At 48.8% G+C, this 20,461-nt stretch overlaps 1 protein-coding gene across 6 annotated transcripts in view; it reads right to left on the bottom strand.

The window, feature by feature from the left end:
• Nucleotides 1–20,461, bottom strand: part of LOC105476347 (glutamate ionotropic receptor kainate type subunit 4) — a 484,554-nt gene that overhangs the window by 80,643 nt on the left and 383,450 nt on the right. For 5 of the 6 annotated variants that reach the window (XM_071075720.1, XM_071075723.1, XM_071075721.1 and 2 more), the window contains 2 exons: nucleotides 9,319–9,426; nucleotides 2,130–2,333 (listed from right to left, as the gene is read on the bottom strand). In XM_071075720.1, coding sequence (XP_070931821.1) covers nucleotides 2,130–2,333; nucleotides 9,319–9,426 — 312 coding nt within the window. The remainder of the gene's footprint in view (nucleotides 1–2,129; nucleotides 2,334–9,318; nucleotides 9,427–20,461) is intronic. The other variant, XM_071075724.1, reaches the window with a different exon arrangement.

The following is a 20,461-nucleotide window of genomic DNA, read 5'->3' as shown; positions in this document are numbered from 1 at the left end:
TGTGAAGGCTGTGTCCATGTTTATTTTGTCCCCCATTGTATCTCCAGTGTCTACAAGAGTGGAAGATGTTCAATAAATATTTATTGAATTAATGGGTTAATTAATTAGTTCATGTCAAGTAGCCAAGTCTCAATGAGACCAAAGCAGCAGTATTTTTGCTTGAAAGAAGATCTGGGGTGAATTCTAAGATTCTGATTGCTCAAGTCACTCGGTGTGTGGCTGCATGTCTAAGAGTCCCAGACTCCTCTTCTTGTCCTCCAGTCTGTCACAGCTCATTAGGGGGCTAAAAAGGAGATGGCTGTGCACTGACACCGCCATCCCTGAAGTCACCCTACCAGTCATCAGGCAGCCCAAGGAGACCAAAGAAATCAGCTCAAGGTGAATGAGGACATCAGGAAAAAGGTAAAGAAAAGGCCTGGCATTTCGGCTTTCTGTGGTCTAACTACTGAGCTGCACCTTCACAGTGGACACCAAATAAGAAGAATGTTTCAGGAGTGGGTCTGAAAGATTAAATAGAGAAAGACACAAATCCTCTTCCACTTAAGCATGTACATCATCAGGCTGGAATCTCAAAACCTGAGGCTCAAGGACTGCAGAGGGCTTTCTGCCAAAGGCTTCGCCCTGCCATCCCCAACCCTGTGGCAGTCGTCCAGGGATCCCTAGGCCTTCTGCAACCTTCTGTTGACTTGTTGGCCCTCTGTTTGCAAGCCCCTCTCTGCAAGCAAGGCCTCACTTCTGAACCAGCCCTCTCTGGACTCCAGTCGCCCTGGGTCATTCAGAATTCCCAGAACAAGGCTTGCCATTTTACCCTGCTGGATCACTGCAGATGCCGTCCATATTTCGTCAGGCAAACTCCTGAAGGATCCTCCCTCCTCAGTTCTTAAACACCTTTTCCACAGTTCTCATCTACATAGGACTTTTCCCAATCCCATGTCAAGGACTGTTTATTTAATACCTCAACTAGTATTTTTATCATTGAAAAGTAGGATTTTAAAAATTTATCTTATATTCCAAGTTTGTTTGATATAAAGGGTTTAAAGCACATTATTAATTCAATAAAGAAAAAGATCTGGGTTCCAATCTGAGCTCTGCCCTATGCTGACAGTATAGCTCCCGACAAGTCATTCAAGCTTTCTGGGCTCGATGGCTCATTTGTAAAGTGGGACTAACAACCAGCTAAAAGGTGTGTTTAAAGAGGATTAGAGATAATGCATGTAAAACACCTTGCACATCAGCACGTGCTGGGAGGCTGCAGGAGCTCCTTCTACCATTGAAATCCAGAGGGGAAAAGAGTTGGATCAAGGTCACACCAAGAACCCAGGTCTGTGCTCTCTGCATTATGTCCTCATCACCTATCCTGATCATTAAAACTCAGTTATGGAAATATGGATGGTGAATTAGCAATGCCTTAATTAATTTCTACAGTTGTTAATAGTGTGTACAAAGAAAACAAGAGATTTCCCCCTGGAAGAACTTTCTATACCCTTGCTCTAACCTAACAGATGTCTGACATTCTCCAACGCTCACCCGCATGTTAATCACGTCTCCACATTCACCCTGAAAATCTACAGCAGATCCAAGCGCACCTTGGCCCTCGGTCCGTAAAAGGACATGAATGCCAGCCAAAGATAATACAAGATGAAAGAAAATAACTGTAGCTGTGACCAGCTCCTCTGCCAGTCAATCCCTTTGCCCTGTTATTTAGCCACGTCTCCCTTGGCAGTATCTCTCAAGCATCCAAGCCAGCTGATGTGGGTGCATTCTCTTCTCCCAGGGCCTGTTCAAGCTCTGCCAGGGAGTGCTAATGAGCCACAGAATAATCAGAACAATCAAAAAGCATCAAAAATGGAACCCAAACTCCCTAATCTGTGTTAACCAGTCAAAGCCTCCATGACTTGTCACAGGCTCTGGACTGGGAAAGCCACGGGGTGGGATCGTTGCAGGCTTATCCACAACTGCATGTCTGTGCCAGCCCAGGCAAGATTTATAGCGTGAATGGACAAATAAATGACAAATGCATGAATGATTGACTGAACAAATGGAGGGTTCATGAGCGTGCAGCACAACCTTATGCCCTTCCAATCCCTCCCAGCCCACCCTCAGGCCCAGATCACTTGTCCCCTCCTTACCCTAGCGATCAGCTCCCCGACCATTCCCGTCCAGGTGCCGTTGGCCTCGGGAACGCCGTACACGCCATCCCCAACCAGGCGGATCTTGTAGTTGAATCGGAGGATCTCTGCCAGCTCCTTGAGCATGTCCACACAGAAGCCCTCGTAGCGGTCATTGCCTTCCATCTCCTGGTGGTTCCCCTTCAGCATTAAATACGGGTTTTCCTGCAGCAAAACTGGGCAGCTGTCATTCTCATCTTAGCCCTGGTGTCTCAGCCACATGTGATGGGGAGGGCCGGGGCACAGAGGGCTGGGGAGGAGATGGGGCAGAAGGAGGAAAGTGACGTGGGTAATGGGCTACTTTGGCGTGATGACCAGTTCCTCTCCCTGATGTGCTCCTTAAAGCTGTCCTTCAGGGTGCTTCTATTGTCAGGAACACACAGTGGTTCCCACTGCACGGAGGGTCAGGCTTAAGCTGCTTCATCTTGTTTAAGGTCATCATCTGACCATACCCTCTATCTCTCTCTTTTTTTTCTACCCCTGCTTTATTCCAGGCAGATCTACCTACATAGGTTGGGTATTATCAGAGATATAAGGATGTCTGCAATAAGCAGGCTAGGTAAGAACAGGTACATGAGCAACTGCAGTCCAAGGAGGGCATTGGGAAGAGGGCAGATATCTCCAGTGAGATGTCCAGAGAAGGCTCCAAGCTGAAGGTGGGATCCAAGCTGGGCTCTGGAGGAGGCAGAACACTGAGAGATGGAAGGGCTGCGAATGAAAGGCATGGGCCAGGGGAAGGCACAATCAAGGGCACAATCCTGAGTGGCTGCTCAGTGGACGATGGACCTTCCAGGGTAGCTGGAGCACAGGTTGTGGGCAGGGGCGAGATGGGAGGAGAAATGTAGACAGATGGATTAGGGTCAGGGTGGGCCTCAGACGCCAGGATATGGTGGCTGCACATTACACAAGGTATAGAGGGGAAACATCACGCGTTTTAAAGACGCAAGGCTGTGAGCAAGGAATATTAAGTAGTAGGAGAGGAAGCATCCAGGGGCGAGGACAGACCCTCTTCTGAGATGAGACCCTGAATCCTGGGCACAGGTTGGACTGGAGAAAGCCAGAAGGATAAGAGATACAGAAAGGAGCAGGCCTGATGACTGGCTGGTTGGGTGTGGGTCCTCAGAGCCTTGGAGCCCGGTAGATGACCGACAGCGGGTGGTATCATGGGGGGCTCGAATGCCTGGAGGGGAGGAGGATTTGGAACAGGTTGAATCTGAGGTGCTGGCAGGCTATGCAGGCAGAAATGCCCCACTGGGTGTTTAAAATGTGGAGCGAGGGTAAGCCAGGAGCCAGAGATTGGACACGTCGCACAGAGATCAAGGCTGAAGCTAGGGAATATGTGAGACTGTCAAGGGGAAGAGTTGAGAAAGGGCAGAAGAGGAAGAAGAGGAGGCCCTGGGGAGAACCTGGTCTAAGGGAGTGGGGAAATGAAGGGCAACCACAGAAGACAACACAGAAGCAGCCAGGAAGGCTGAAAATTAGGGAAACGTGGTCTTAGCGTCAAGGAGGAGGGAATTTGAAGACAGAGGATGTAGCCACTCCCACCATTCTCACAGACCAAGCAGGGCCGGGAACCAGTGTGTGGATCACTTGTCACTGCTGACCTTCTGAAGGCAGGCAAGGTGGGGGCAGCAGGACTCCGTAGGATGAGGAGTGAGCGAGTGCCGCAGGAGTGAGGGTGGTCCAGCATTTTGACAGGTTAGGAGCTAAGGGAGGCAAGGCGGCAGGCACAGAGAGGGCAGATCGCCTCTCTTCCAAGCTCCTTCCCCACTGCAAACAGCAGGACTGGAGGGTCCTGGGGCCCACCCAGTTCTGTGATTCTGTGACTCCCTACGTTTGAGGGCGGCTTGAAGGGCAGCAGGGTGTGGGAAAGGTGAAGGCGAGGGTGTTTTAGGATGGGACAGTCCAGTGTATATTTATAGGCAGGAAGGGAAAATCTCTGGAAAAGGGGAGAAAAGAGGAAGAAAGAGCCATGTTAGCTGGTGGAGCAAGGGCCCAGGAAGCACAGGGTGGAGGCAGGGTGGCGGCAGGGTGAGGCTGAGGCCTGAGCCTGGAGGTGAGGTAGAGGGTGTGGGTGAGTTCACAGAGAGGAGGGAGCTTGTGCTGGCCCCAGAGTTGTGCTGAAAGTGGGGCAGATAGGCTTGAGGCTCAGTGTGTGGGAAGATTTTCAGCAGAGCCACTCAGGGGATGCGACAGGAGAGAGGAGAGCTGGGCTCAGGGATTACCAAGGTCCAGCTGCAGAGGGGGAGGCTGGATGCAGACAGGCAGCTGGGAGCAGGGGTGGGAGGGACAATCAGGCTTGGGTGCAGGTGTGCGTGGAGAAACCTGCACACCACGATTCTAGGAGCCAGGAGAGGAAAGTGCTGAAAGCCTGACGGGTTGAGCTTACTCTGAGAGGTGCTTCCAGGCTGGGGAAGATGGAGAGACAGACAGACCCAAGGTCATGGGGGGACTGTGCAGGAGAGCAGAGTGTGGGTGTGATGGTGTGGGCATGATGAAGTGGGCAGCCGGAAGGCAAAGGTCGTATGTCAAGGAGCAGGAGCTCTGAGTGGAAGGTGATGTGATTCTGATTCACGATGAGTCCACTGTCATGTCAATGAGATAGGGCCAGTCGGCCTGCCTTCCACACACGCCGTCCTCAGCACAAGGGCTTCTCCCTGCACAAACTCTCCACACGCTCCCCCATCTTCCGCCTCACCTAGCTCATCTTTGTCCACAGAGTCACACTGCCTCCTCTTGTGCCAACCCATGTCTCAGAACTACCCTGCTCTCATGCCAGGACCCACACAATCGCCCTCCAGTGTTTTCTGATTTGCACCTGCTCTAGGTGGAATGGGAGTGGGGCCTGGGACGGACTCGTCACCTGCTTGGTTCCCCTACCTGGCTCAGCATTAAACACTTACCAGTCATGTGAGTAAGAAGCAAACGAATGGCTTCATGGACAGGGCATGGCTGGCAGTTTCCATCTCAAGACTGGTAATGTACCATTGTATCTTTAATTGTCCCAAGGGGTGACACAAATGCTCCTTCCCAAACACTTGCTAGTCTCAAGTTAATTTAAAACTTATTGACATATTCAAAGGTCTTGGAGATACATTGGAAAGCCCAAGGATGGGGATGGTTAGGGCTCACTGCCACTTTGGAGAATGCTGGGGGTTTGAGTGCTAGCAGCGATGCTGTGAACGCAAGGTGAGAATGCGGCAAAATGCTGAAGACGAGGTCTGGTACAGAAAAGGTGTTCAGGGAATGGGAGCAGCAGCCACTTCCATGTGTTTGCTGGCATTAACCAATAAATCATCCACACATTCCCAAGTGTGCCTTGACCAGAGCGGGGAGACAACATGGATACGTGCTGAGTTTTAAGGGATAAATCATTCAGGATTCTCATTTGCCAGGGAAAACGCACAAATGGTCGCCCGGGGACTGAATTAAGATCATCATTCCTGGTGAGATCTATCGGCTCGGATCGGCCACTGTAGCACACACGCACAAGCGAAGAACCAAGGCTAATAGTTGTTTGAGTTGTACTTACCATGTTGTTAAGTGTCACCTCACACACCAGTGTCCGGCCTGCACCCCACCCCTCGTGAGCACGTGCATGTATGTGAATAAACACACGTGCACACACACACAAATCAGGGTGACTTTCCCAGACTAGCAACAGGACCCTGCGGACTTGGCATAGCCGTGGACCTGTGCCAGAAGTCCAAGCACGGTGTAACTCCCAGCTCTGAGAGGCTGGAGGTACAGCCCAGTCAGTTCCTCATCTCCCTCCCAAAGTCTTGTTGGCTTTTAAGGGACACCCTTACCCTGTAGGAAGGACTTCCTTCACTCAGACTCTAATTATTGAGCTCCTACTCTGTGTCAGCCCCTCTACTTTCAAGGAGCTCTCATCCTAGAAGGGCAGGTAGAGCTTTAAACAACAACCTCTAATAAGAGAAATGGGAGGGTCCAGGGAAAATGCTGGAGACAAGGAGAGGACAGGAGTTAGAGCAGGGAAGACTTTGTGGGAGTTGTGACATCTGAGCAGAGCACTGAAGGATGCATAGGCATTTCCAGCTGGAAACAGAAATTAGAGGGAAGGGTAACCCAGGCATAAGGAACAGCATATGCCAAGGCAGGAAGGAGCAGGATGCAGTGAGCAATTGTTGAGCCATCCAGTGGCACTAGACCCCACGCTGCATGGGGAGGAGAAGGTGAGGTGGGCTGGGCCTGATTACAAAGGGTTATGTCCCAAGCTAAGGGGCAGCAGGGCCTAGGCAGTGGCTGAAGGATTATAAGGAAGGAAATGCCAGGCCAATTCTGATTTTCAAATGACCATGCTGACAGTAGGGTCAGGGGACAGGCAGAGAAAGAAGGGAGCCTGCCAGCAGAGTATGGAGCGGCTCCAGAGAAAGAAGTAGAGGGGCCCCGATCCTGGATTAGAGCAGGGGCATTGAGGATGGATAGAAGAGGACAGATCCAGAAGTTTTTAGAGACTAAGAAGACAGCGGGAAGGAGGTCCCAGCAATCACACTGGGTGCTGCACATCCACCCCCGAAGTGGACTCAGCCAGGCTCTTCCCTGCTCTCTGCTGGGCAGCGACACCGCAACCCTCTCATCTTTCTGGCATTTTCACACTGGTTCAGATAAGCTAAGGCTGAGCTGAGATGGGTGTGGGTGAAACCCTGGGGGCTGGAACTGCGCTCTCAGTCCTTGCTTCAACAGCTCCCTCTGCCAAGAACACCCCTCCCCAGGCAACCACTTTGCTGTGTCCTCACCACCAGGTCTCTGCTCAATGCTGCCCTTCTCGGAGAGGCCACCCTGACCACTGGGTATGAACACCGCAGACCGTCCCAGCACCCTGGGCCCTTCACAGCTGTAGCTCCTTTTCCTCAGCCTTGCAGCCTTCTAATTCACTGTTTGACAACATTGCTCTTTCCTATCTGTCACGCGTTTCTTGTCGGAATGTAAACTCCTTATAGGCAGGGATTCTTGTCTTTTTGGTTCATGGATGCACTCTGAGCACCTACAACAGTGCCCAGCATATAGCAGCACCCAATAAACAGTCATCGCGTGAATAAATGAATGAATGAATGAATGAAAATGTTCAGTGACTCCATCTCATGACAATGAAGGGAAACTTAATAGCCTGGCATTCAAGTTCCTAAGCGCTATGGACCCAACCCACTTTTCTGGCTTATGCCTCTTCCCTTTCTTACCAGTGTTTGTTTCTCAGGAAAACCTGTACCTTTCTGCTTTTCCTGAACACCTGACGATGCCCTCCTTCATTCATGTTCTCCTCCCCACTTACTCCCTGTCTTTCAGAGCCCATCGTCAATGCCCCTTCTTTCCTGAAGGCTTTGCTGATCTCCCCATGGGAGGGACCTCTCTCTCCTCAAAACTCCACAGCTCTAAGTGTGCGCCTCTTTCCGGCTTTTATCTCCTGTTTACAGTAGATCAATCATTTCAGCCCAGGGCACCTGGGCCCCAGCAGTTCATAAAGCTAGTGATGGAGGTCCTTGAACTCTTTTTATTATCTCCAAAAGCCTAAAAGACATGGACACATTTGCAGACCCTGCACAGTTAGCAATGATAAGGCTGAGGAGGCGAACTCATGCATCGCCTCTTTGTTTTGGGCTGCAATGATATCAGTGTGGTACCACTGGCTATCTCCTGCTAATAAGATGCTGGGCCAGGCAGGGAAAAATGCTTTAGATTAGTTAAAAGGGGGAGGGGAGGAACAAACTAATGACTACTTAATACATGTAGTTGGTTTAATTGACAAATCTTTTAAACATAAGGCCTTCAGAGGGGAAGACAAATAATACCTTGACCATATATGCACTTGACCTATCCCATCTACTAACTTACAACCTCAGGACAGAGAATAGAACTGAGTCCTCCTCATCTTTGGTCTCCAGGACTGGGTACAGAACCTGGCACATGGCAGGGGGGCAGGGAAGGGAGGGTGAACTTGGCAATTACTGAATAGAACAGAATCAAATAAAAAGGGCAAATGGGCCGAGCACAGTGGCTCACGCCTGTAATCCCAGCACTTTGGGAGGCCAAGGCAGGCAGATCACAAGGTCAGGAGATCGAGACCATCCTGGCTAACACGTGAAACCTCGTCTCTACTAAAAACGCAAAAATTAGCTGGGCGTGATGGCGGGCACCTCTAGTCCCAGCTACTAGGGAGGCTGAGGCAGGAGAATGGTGTGAACCCGGGAGGCAGCGCTTGCAGTGAGCCGAGATCGTGCCACTGCACTCCAGCCTGGGCGACAGAGCAAGACTCCGTCTCAAAAAAAAAAAAAAAAAAAAAAAAAAAAAAGGGCAAATGGTCTCTTCCCCTACAGATTTTATTTTATTTTTTTGAGACAGTCTCACTCTGTCACCCAGGCTGGAGTGCAGTGGCACGATCTCGGCTCACTGCAACCTCCGCTTCCCGGGTTAAAGTGATTCTCGTGCCTCAGCCTCCCAAGTAGCTGGGATTTCAGACATGTGCCACCGTGCCTGGCTAATTTTTCTTTTTTTTTTTTTTTTTTTTTTTTTTTTTTTAGTAGAGACGGGGCTTCGCCATGTTAGCCAGCTTGGTCTCAGACTCCTGGCCTCAATCCTCCCACTTCAGCTTCCCAAAATGCTAGGACCACAGGCGTGAGCCACTGCACCTGGCCTCTTGCCCTATAGACTGAGAGCTCTCTTTTTATCACCTGGAAATGAAGAAACAGGCCATGTAAACCCACAGACATTCCATGTCCGCTTCAGGATGTGGTGGGGGACGGTCCTGTTTTGTATACAGCAGACACCCCCCAGCAAGGTGGGCTGCTGCGAAGGGGCAGGGGTCCCCAGGGTCTGAATCCAGCTCCCCGCTCTGTGTCACAGGTCCCCTTCCCTTGCCCCTGCACAGCTGCCCCAGCTGTCAGGGTGCCCCCAAGAGGCATCCACAAACTGTGGTGCCTCTCCACCCCGATCCTCCCCCCAGCTGCTCTGAAACACATCAAATATCATTTCCATAAGAAACAGCAACTTGAGTGTAATTACGCTGTCAGAAATTGGGCTCGGTGCTGTGATTAGAGCTCCCATCTTCTGTTCAAGGGGCAGCCTGTGAGTGCTTAGAGCCGGGGAGGCACCCCAGGGAGCTGCAGCTGGGAGCCCGGGAGAGCCCACTTACCAGGATGGTGGTGACGACCAGGGTGGTGTTGAAGAGAGTGTCCGAAATGTTGGAGGCATAGAGGCGGCTGTCCATGCTGAGGCCCTCTGCCACATGCCACTGGCCGATCTGAGGAGACCAACGGAGAGGACTGGGAAGAAATGGTGGCCTTCAGGGCTGGAAGGAGCCAAGAGACTGACCTCTGCCTCTGGCTGTGCTGCATGTGAGCAGGGAGGGGTGTGGAGTACGGAGCAGGGGGCTGGACTGCAGCAGGGAGACTATTACCCAGGGTTGGGGGGCTGAGGGAAGCGGGGGCTGTAACAGGGAAGAAAGAAATAAAGACGTGGGGGAGAGGTGGGAGAGGAAAATGGAGAAATAAATCAGGAACGAATGCAGTTTGGTGAAGTTCTCTCACACAGAAAGGAACGGAACATGTGGAATCACATTATTTTGGGGCAGGGATGGGCTGTAGAGCTTTTTTGATCCGGCCTGCCTTCAATCATTTCTGAGTATCAAAATAAGAATGAGAAGGCTATACTGGAGAGAACTGTGTCCTTTGATAAATGTTTGCTGGATGGCTGAATGAATGAATGAACTTCAACAGGTCTAGTCCAGATTGACTCATTTACTGGCTGTGAGAACTCAGGCAAGTCATTCACGTCTTTCAGAGCCCTAGTTCCCCATCTATCAATGGGGATGGTAATGCGTGTCCTGCCTTCCTGGAGCTTCTCATGTATGTGCCAGTGGGTGTTCCATTATTTACCCAGACCCAGGAACACAGATCTCAACAATGAAACCTTAGAAAAGTTACTGAACCTCTCTGAGCATGTTTCCTCACCTATAAAATGGGGATAATAATAGAAACCTCATTGGGTCATTGTAAGAATGTATTTAACCTGGCATTCAATACATGCTGCTCTCCTTCCACGTTGTCTTTTGTTTTCTCTCTCTATTGTGTTTTGTTTCCTTTATTCTGTTTTTATTTTATTGTGATAAAAACACTTAATATGAGACATACTTTTTTTTTTTTTTGAGAAGGAGTCTTGTTCTGTCACCCAAGCTACAGTCCAGTTGTGCGATCTCGGCTCATTGCAACCTCTGCCTCCTCCTCATTACAGGTGCCTGCCACTGTCCCCAGCTAATTTTTGTATTTTTGGTAGAGATGGGGTTTCACCATCTTGGCCAGGCTGGTCTCAAAACTCCTGACCTCATGATTCACCCGCCTCAGCCTCCTAAAATGCTGGGATTACAGGCATGAGCCACTGCGCCCGGCCGAGATGTACTCTTTACCAAGTTTTTAAACGTACAATATATTACTGTTGGGTGTCTCATTGTCTCAAAGACCACCAGGTGAAAAAAGTCCACAACTTACTCAGTTCTTCACTCTGGAAAGTTACCTAAACCTAAACTCAACAGCAATGAGGTTTCAGATTGCTTGTTTTTCCCAATGGATCTCTCTTTTTAATTTTTTTTCTTAAATAAGAAATGGGGTCTTATTATGTTGCCCAGGATGGTCTTGACTTCCTGGACCCAAGTAATCCTCCTGCCTTGGCCTCTCAAAGTGCTGGGATGATAGGCGTGAGCCACTGCACCTGGCCATAACTCTTTTTATACATATAAAAATACACACACACATCTCTATATACATCAAATCCCAATATATCTCTACTAACTGGAGCCCCTGGCAAATCATTGCTGTTGCTGAGTGTTTTTAGGTGGGCAGACAGGAGAGACGGCTGGCTAAAAATCAGTGAAACGCACACACCCTTCTCTGCCAGGCTTCTGCAGGCAGCAGCAGCAGCTTCCCTGGAAGGCCCACAGGAGTTCCACAGACGCCACGCAGTTCTACTCCGCAGAGCTGGGCCCTGGGTTCTTTCACGGAATTTCCAGCAACAATAAAGACATGTTGCACCCTTTTCCGCCGCTCCCACCCTATGGGGGCCAGAGGATTGAGAGTGAGAGGGAGCAGCTCCCTGCCTTCACAGTCTGGAGAAGGTGGAGCGTGTGGACGGCAGGGTCAGCCAGGCCCACCCCCGACCATCAGCTGGGAGCTCTCGTGGGCCTCCAGTTCCAGGCAGGAGCCTTATGGTCTCTACAGTTGGGGCTTTCATGTGGAAAAGGGGAGATGACCAAATGCTCCCGTCCATGCCCTGCAAGAATGCCACCTGGAAAAGGGTGGGCAGCTGTCCCCATCTCTGCAAGGGCAGCTTGGTTCTGTGCGTGTTCACATTCCTTTGCCGTTTACAAGCAAGGCCTCATACACATCCATACATCAAGCCCCGTTTTACAGATAAGGAAACGGAGGCCAAAACAAAACAGCCCACCCAACTTGCCTGAGGTCACAGAGCCTGTCAGCTGAGAGGCCTGAGCTTTAAGCCCTGCACTCTTAAGTACAGATGAATCTTCCCAAGGAAGGCTGCCTGGTCATCCTGTCTGACTCCTCCACCATTCAATTGCACATGCTTGTTTACTTGTGTGTCTCCCCCATGAGCAGCCAGTGTGGCTCAGGACAGCAGGTGCTGGCCTTACTTATGCTTGTACCCTTGCTCTGGGCCTGGCCTTGGGAGTGGGGGGGGACCATTGTCTCAACAGACTGCTGTTGTGGGTGAGGCATGGGAAGAAGGCACTTTCTCTTTCTCTGAGCCCTCCTCTGGCCTTGGGAACTCCTATTGTCTCTTAAAGGGAACAGCCAGGCCATGTTATGGTCCAAGATTCCCCTTCCTCCTCCTCTCTGCAGGGGTGAGGGATGAACTGTTAGGTTTCCAAATGAAAGGGAAAAGGGTAATAGTTACTGGACACCTGATGTGTTCGATGTGTCAAGCCTATCATCTCTGAATTCTCCCATCAACCCTTTCGAGTAGTTACATGCGTTTCTGTTTTAGTTAAGAAGAAACTGAAGCTCAGGGAGGTTTAATGGCTTGCCTAAGGTCCCCTGGCTGGCAGGTGTAGCACGGGATTGAACCTAGATCTGTGACTCCTAATTCTGTGATCTTTCCTGTTTCTGCTGCTGTCTCTTAGGGTGGGGATACGAATGTGCCCTTCACTTAAGCAGGCCAGGCTAACTAGGGAATGGCTTCTAGGGCCCCCACCAATGCATTAAGTCCAAATACATAGCTTTCTTCTCCTTGGCCTCGACACGCCACAAAGCCAGGTGAAATTATTGTCCTCAAAGAGGCTCAGTTTCCCTGTCTGAAAAATGGATAGAATTGGTCCCCAGTGGTCTCCTAGGTTGGGAGGGGCTATATTGAGGCAGAAAGAACATAAAAAGCAATTGGGCTAGATGTCAGCACTGGGATGTCTGGAACAGGACTGAACTCCTTAGAGTCCTTTCTGTCATCCTAAACCTCAGACAACAGAGCCAGTAAGGCCTCAGCTCTCTGCTACCCCCGTTCCCACCTCCACTGTTCTCAAGGGGTCTAATCCTCACTAACCACTTGTTCAAAGAAGCCCCAGCCCCAGACTCCTTGGTCTTCCCCAAGCCACGAGACAGGTAAAAGCCAGAGCCAGATCCAACACCCTGAACTACGCGCCCTCCCCGCTCCCTCCTCTGGGGACACAGCAAAGAGACTAATTAGCCCCCAAGCTCCAGTCAGGAAACGAATCCCCCACCCACCCTCCCACTAGCCCCCAAGAAATTAATAAACTCATCAGATCCAACAAAGCGGCTTGGCAGCCATTATCCAGTGCAATCTAATTGCAGAAAGGCAGTGGGAGGGAAAGGGAGATTCAGAGCCAGGCGCCCTGGGATACAGGCTAATTGCCCCACCCACTGGGCACCCTCGAAGCCACACACGTGCCAGAAGTGGGCAGGAGATACAGCTCTTTCATCACTGACAATCTGTGGCTCTGCCTCCAGCCAAATCCCTTTGCTCCACCCCGCTGACACCTGCCCCCCAAGCCTCCTGTAGGAACAGCTGTTTTGTAAGCCGCTTCCACATGCCCACATGTGCAGGCTTGATTTTGCTTCAAATAATGTCTCTCCTTGGCTCCCTCTATACTTTCTGTCTTGCACTTGCTCTGCCTTTCCACCGTTTAGAGGCCCCAGGGGTTGCAGTGGAGGAGGAGAAGGTATGGATTTGGACAGGGCCACTGCTAGCCTACATACAGCATCTTAATACCAATAAGACAAAAGCACCCCTCTGGGCTGAGATGGCCCTGCCAGAGCACCCTCGGAATGCAGAGTTCGAGCTGGACTTCATCCCTGGGCGCTGCACAACCAGAACCACTGATGCAAAGTTGGAGAGGAGTTTAACCTGGCTTCCTGCTGAAGGGCTGTGTGAATTTGGGTAAGTTAGTGAATCCCTCTGAGCCTGTTTCCCCCATCTATAAAATGGGGATGAAAATAGTAATTATTACCTCATAGGGTTCTTTTTTTTTTTTTTTTTTTTTTGAGACGGAGTCTCGCTGTGTCGCCCAGGCTGGAGTGCAGTGGCCGGATCTCAGCTCATTGCAAGCTCCGCCTCCCGGGTTTTTACGCCATTCTCCTGCCTCAGCCTCCCGAGTAGCTGGGACTACAGGCGCCCACCACCTCACCCGGCTAGTTTTTTGTATTTTTTAGTAGAGACGGGGTTTCACCGTGTTAGCCAGGATGGTCTCAACTCCTGACGTCGTGATCCGCCCGTCTCGGCCTCCCAAAGTGCTGGGATTACAGGCTTGAGCCACCGCACCCGGCCACCTCATAGGGTTCTTAAGATTAAGGGAGATGGTGTATGGGCAAAGTACTGTGTCAACCCTTATTAGTTTTTAATACCATTGCCCAAGGCGGAAGGTGGAATCTCCCGTGTGCTCTGCGAAAGGTTTCACACTATGGGCTTTAGTTGATTAGGCAGATGAGGCTGGTGTCTCAAAGCATAGTTCCCAGAAATGCAAATTATCTTCTTCTCTGAGATGGACATTTAAAAACCAAAATGAAAAATGAAAACAAATGCAAATTCTTGGGCCCCACCCCAGAATGACTAAATCAGAAATTCTAGGAGTAGGGTAGGCTGCGTTAGAGCAGAGCAGAAAGACCAACTCAGATGACAAACGGGATGACAGCGAAGGGCTAGGGTGCAGAGATTAACAGTGCTTCAATGCCTGCCCACGGTCAGTTAGGAAATGTTACAAACTGGCTCTCCTGGGAAGAAAAAAAAAAGGCTCTGATGTGTAGCATTTGCCAGTTTCTGTGATGTAAACACACCCACTATGGCTGATTTAAAGCTGCCAACATGATGTCACCAAGCACAGAGCTGGGAACGGATGTGTGCAACGGACTCCTGCAGGCTGGGGCGAGCCGGCTCTAGCCCTTGACTGCTGCCCGCTATACTCACACGGGCTCTGTGCTGGGCACTAGAAGGTCGTGCATACTAATCCCATTGCCACCCCACTGTATTCAGAAGGAAAGCAGGGTCCAGATACGTTAATAATTTACCTAAGTCGCAGAGCTGGTGAGGAGAAAAAATAGGACTCAAAACAAGGTCAGTGGCTGCTTAATTGGTTTCACAATATTTAAAACAAATGTGTAGTCCTTCTACCTACAGATTCTTAATGCCATTACAAGAAACATTTTATGATAGGAGTGCTTAGACAAATATTAAAACGTAGGTAAATATAATCGATATGGGATGTGTTTGCATGTACACAACGTGTATCATTTACCCAGCATCCGCAAGAGACACAGGTGGATATAAATTAATAATGATCTTGCTCCTTAAGCATTAAAATTTCGGAGAGTTTAATTATTTATTCAAAACCATTGTTTCCAAAACTCCTTTCTAAAGGAATTATTACGTTCCTCTGTCCTCTTGAACAGGGAGCCTGTCTACCTTAATATGCAGTGTTATCATTACCAAGCCAGTTATCACACTGTGCCATGATACAGTGCTACCCTTGGGGTTACTGAAATGTGGAGGGCCACTGCCTGCAGTTCTGCACTTTTATAAGTTAATTTGTCTGCTTCTCATAGTGTCTGTTTCTTTTCTCACTGTGAGCCATCACTTCTTGCTCCTATTAGGACTGCTGTCTCTGAGCCTCTGTCTTTGCAGGACCCCCGGGTAGAGCAGCTAAGGACCAAGCTTGAAAGAAATGTAAGGAGAGCCTAGACAAGGGGGCTGATGGGGTCACAGGGCTGTAGTGAATGGTTCTGTGGCATCGGTAGGGGCTACCCATAGTTCTTTGGAAAGGTGATGACTGCACAACTGAATGAGTGTCAGGGACTTGGATTTGGTCTGTTGCGTGACCCCAGGTCAACATAAGCAAACTCGTCACTTGTGCAGCAATGCACGACAGAAAGTCCTGCACCCAGGGGCCAGAACCACAGGGGCCCTCTGCTGCTTCCTGACAGAGGCTGCAGTGTGTTACCTGGCATTAGGAGACCCGCATTAGTACCTGGTACTATGGCCACAGGTGGGTGACCCTGAACAAGTCAGTTAACTTCCTCGAGCCTCACCCCTCCCCAGCCTCCACCCTAATCAAAATCCCCACTGACCTTGCCTGGGACTAGAATCCACTCTGGGCCTCTCTGTTCTGTTCTTCACACAGCAGCAACCGTTGTCACTACCAAATCTCACATACATGCCAGTCCCTGCTTTTGTTTACCTTCAATTGTTTACCATGTTGGTAAACAATTAAAACCCTTCAGTTGTTTACCATGTTGGCTCAAGGATAGAGACCAAACCCCTTACCATGGCCTGCAAAGCCCCAAGTCTTTCCTTTGCCCACTCTCCACTCTCCATCTTCTTCTCATGCTCTTTGGTCCAGCTTTACCTGTGCTGCAGCCACAGCTACCGTCTTCCTGCGTTCCAGTGCGACAGGCTCCTTCCCGCCACAGCCTTTGCACATGCCATTCCCTGTCTGGAACTCTCCTTGTCACATGAACCCCTGCCCCACAGACCCTTTCAGCTAGTTTAGGAGTTGGCAAATCCTGGACTACATGTGGAATCCAGCCCACTCCCTATTTTCTGAAATAAAGTTTCATTGGGACGTAGCCCCACCCCTTCATTTGTGCGTGTGACTGCTTTCCTCTACAACAGCAGATTCGCTCACAGCCATGTGACCTGCAAAGTCTAAATATTTATCATGTGGACCTTCATAGAAAAAAAATTTGCCAAATCTTGATCTACTTTACATCTGTTAATCCCCTCAGGCTTCAGCTCAAAGGTCCCTTCCTCCAGGAAGCTTTTCCTTGCTAATCCCTCAAAGTCAGACTCCTCCCAGAACCACGTTCTTTTCCTTCCAAACCTTCATGGATGTGACTATTGCTTATGGCCTATCTTTCTTACGAGATAATAAGCTTCACGAGAGTAGGGATCATGGCCAGCTTTGCCTGCCCTTTTATCCCGAGTCTGGCACAGTGCCTAGCTTATCACAGATGCTCAATAAAATCAAGTTAAGTGAATACACCAGGAACACTGCCTATAGTATCTCATTTAACCTTCAGCCTATCTTTAAGAGGGAGTTATTTTGTACTCATTTTACAGATCTTAAACCTCTTGAATCTCAGCAAGGTTAGGTCACGAATGTCCCCAAAGTCACATGCTGCTAAGTACCAAGATGGGGATATAAACCTGTGCTTTCTGCATCCCCAAAGCGTGTGCTCCTAACCACTGTGCTATTTTGTTTTAGAGTCAAGACAGCGATGGGAACAGGCATAGCACAGTGCCTGGCGTGTAAGCAGGGATGAAATGAACTTTGCCAAGTCCTTTCCTCTCTCTGTGACTCGGATTCCTTCCAGGCTGCAGTCAGTGAGCCCTCAGGCCCTTTCCTGTAGACCAGTCCTGGAGGCCCATGGGCTCACCTGGGTGTCATCCCTGGGACCTGCAGGCCCTGCCGCGGAGGGGAAGCCCTGGCAATCCTGCCTGCTCACAGCTCTCACTCCTGCCTAGAATCACACAGGGCTGTCATTTTGCCACGTTGTTCCCTCTCAAGTAGGTAAAAAGAGATTCATTTTTAAAGCCTCGAGGGATTTCCTCACATCTTTGCCTGCATCCGTGGGTGTGCACGCAGCACTATAACATTTAATATTTTATGTACATTTAGACGATTGTTCTTTGCACTCAGCGCTGCCAGGATCCAGCTTCTTCTAGGGAAGCCACCGTAACCCCAAGGCAGGGTAAGTCCTTCGGCTTCAGACTCCGGTTTTGCAAACACTTATTGATCACCTTTGCTTTCTGGGCACTCAGCCATGTGCTCTGCTTACATAAATTTCCTTGATTCTGCACAAGAACCTTGTTATTATTCCCACCTGAGAAATGTAGGCTTAATGGAGGTACTTCAGACAACAATAATAATGCTTAATGTAGCCACTTTCATACCAGTTTCTGTTGAATAAATGAATGAATGAATGAAAGTGAGACTCAGAGATGTCAAGCAACTTGGTGACGGTCACACAGTTACCAGGAGATTAAACTGAGATTGGAACTTAGGTTCTATTTATTACTATACCATCTGGTTGAGTTAGGACAGGTGTATGTTGTCTTGACCTTCAAACCTGGGCCTTCCCACATTCCTCTCTGATCATCATGAACTTGTTTACTGAATACAGCCCTGAAGGGAGTCACTTCAAAGAGCCCATATGAGTGATCCTGACCAGGGCTACAGTGGTTGCTTAGGAGCTAGCTTGGCACAAGGGGATTCAGGGGGTACAAGAGGACCCACATTGTTTTTCCCTCCTCTCCCATGCGTAAGCTGTATGAGCTGGGGTAAGGTATTTAACCTCTCTGAACCTTCTCCATCTGAAACGAAATGAATCTGCCTACCCATAATACAGCGTTGTTGTTGTTGATAAGCAACTGAGATAATGTACATGATGGCCCTTGATGAGCCACAATAAGCCATGGGAACATAAGGTAACAGTACCATTTAACAGTACCATTGTGTATTTGGTGGGAATGGAGCTGGCCAGAAGTCAGGAGATTTGGGTTCAAGTTCTACCCTGCAACTTACTACATGGTCTTGGGAAGTTGATTTTGCTACCTGTAAGATAAAAATAGCTCCCCTTCCCTTCTCCCCTTATTAGGATGATCTGAGGCAATTACAGATGTGGCAAAAGTCTCAAGGCCTATTCAAATGCAAGCTCTGATGGGGTGCAGTGACTCATACCCGTAATCCCAGCATTTTGGTAGGCCAAGGCAGGCAGATTACCTGAGGTCAGGAGTTCAAGAACAGCCTGACCAATATGGTGCAACCCCATCTCTACTAAAAACAGAAAATTAGCCAGGTGTGGTGGCACATGCCTGTAATCCCAACTACTCCGGAGGCTGAGGCAGAAGAATCACTTAAACCCAGGAGTTGGAGGTTGCAGTGAGCCAAGACAGTACCATTGCACTCCAGCCTGGCCAACAAGAGTAAAACTCCATCTCAAAAAAAAAAAAAAAAAAAAAAGAGAAAGAAAAGTAAGCTCTTTCTATTTTATTCTATTTCAGATCCTTGTTCTCTAGGGACATCCAAAGTCAGATGAACCATAACCAATGACTTTTTTTTTTTTTTTTTTTCACTCTCAGGTTCAGGGTACTAAGTTGAAGTTCTCACTAGGAAAGATGCATATTAATAATCTATATGTGGCTTCATGAGTGCACAGAAATGATTTTGACATATGGGCCAGAAAAGTGACATTCAGGTGAAAACACTATGGCCAGGGATCCCAGGAATAAACTGAGTTTGTTAGAGTTTCAAAGTCTCTTACATTATATACGTCTGTACTTTGAAATAAAACCAACTAAAAAGGTCTGTAATATTAGCCTCTGTGGTGAACACCTTGGCACGAAGGAGTAAATGCTTACTGCATTTAAATCTAATCTCTCCAATCATAAAAGTTTCATTTACAGAGGAGACTGAGTCATGAGTAAGCAAGAGCCCAACTGAGTCCCGGAGTGGGTGATCTGGGGAACAAAGGGAGTTGGCCAAAGGCTGCATTCTAGTAGCAGAGGGAACCATCAAATGTGTGCTTGTGCAGAATAATGCTGAAAATTCAGGATCAAAAGAAAGCAATGGTAAATGCCAAGGGTAAGAGATCAAAAACAAGTCCAGGGAAGGCTGAGAAGACTCGACGTCAAGTGAACTCTAACTGGGCTTTATTAAGCCCGCAACTCAGTTGGTCCAAGGCGGTATTTTGTTAAACTGTGGGTTGCAACCCATTAGTGGGCCATGAAATCAATTCAGTGGGTCAAGACATGCATTTTAAAAAGCAAATCTATACCTAGAATAGATCAGGGTGTAATGCACATAGCAGGGGTAACTTGTTTCACAAGCTTTGGTTTCAGTTACATATAGATGGATGTTTATGTGCATCCTGAATTGCAACCCCAATGTAAGTCATGCTCAAGAAGTGTGCAAGTGCTTGGCATAAGACATTTGGATACTCTCTCTGTTCACTACTCTATCATCAGCCCTTAGCCGAGTACCTGGAACATAACTGGTTCTCAAGAAATATATATTTTTTGCATCAATGAACTCCTAGTCCTGGTCACTTGTTATAACTGAAGGACTAACTACAGTATAAGAAAATTATACAAGCTAAGACTTTTGAACACTAACCATATGCCAAGTACTGGACTAAAGGTTTTGTATTTGTCATTTCATTTAATCTTCCCAACCACATTACAAGGGAAATACTGCCATCATCCCTGTTTTACAGATAAGAAAACTGAGGCTCTGAGAGGTTGGATTTCTTGCCCAAAGCTCCATAGTTAATGCAGATTCAAACCCAGGCAGGTCCGCTATGCTACTAGATATAGATACTAATAGATATAGATACTAATACTAATAGATATTAACTATATTGGGTTGGGACTATATAGTTAAACATTTAGTAAACATTCGAATCCTTATCCTTTATCCATTGTCATTTGCCACAAGCGTTCCTGCCTGAGACCCCATATCCCTGAAGGTGGCCTTTGCTGTCCCTTGTCTTTGATTCTGAGTTACGTACTTAGAAGAGGATACATAAATAAAGCTTGAGGAAAGGGAGGCTGGGCGGCAGTGAAATAAGCAGAGTGGGAGTTCTGGCTTCCCAACCAGCTCTGCCATCTACCACAACCACCTCTGGGTGGCCCCATTCAGGCTCCTCACACTCCCCTTCCCCTGGGGTTTCCCAGTCATCCACCAGGTTTCAGCCTGAATGTCACCCCTCAGGGAGGCCCCTCCCAGTCTTCTGTCTCCATCAAGATCCACGTCACAGACTTGTGCA

Source organism: Macaca nemestrina, chromosome 12, assembly GCF_043159975.1.
Source record: "Macaca nemestrina isolate mMacNem1 chromosome 12, mMacNem.hap1, whole genome shotgun sequence".
Classification (NCBI taxonomy): Eukaryota; Metazoa; Chordata; class Mammalia; order Primates; family Cercopithecidae; genus Macaca; species Macaca nemestrina.
This window is presented reverse-complemented; position numbering and strand designations above follow the sequence as displayed.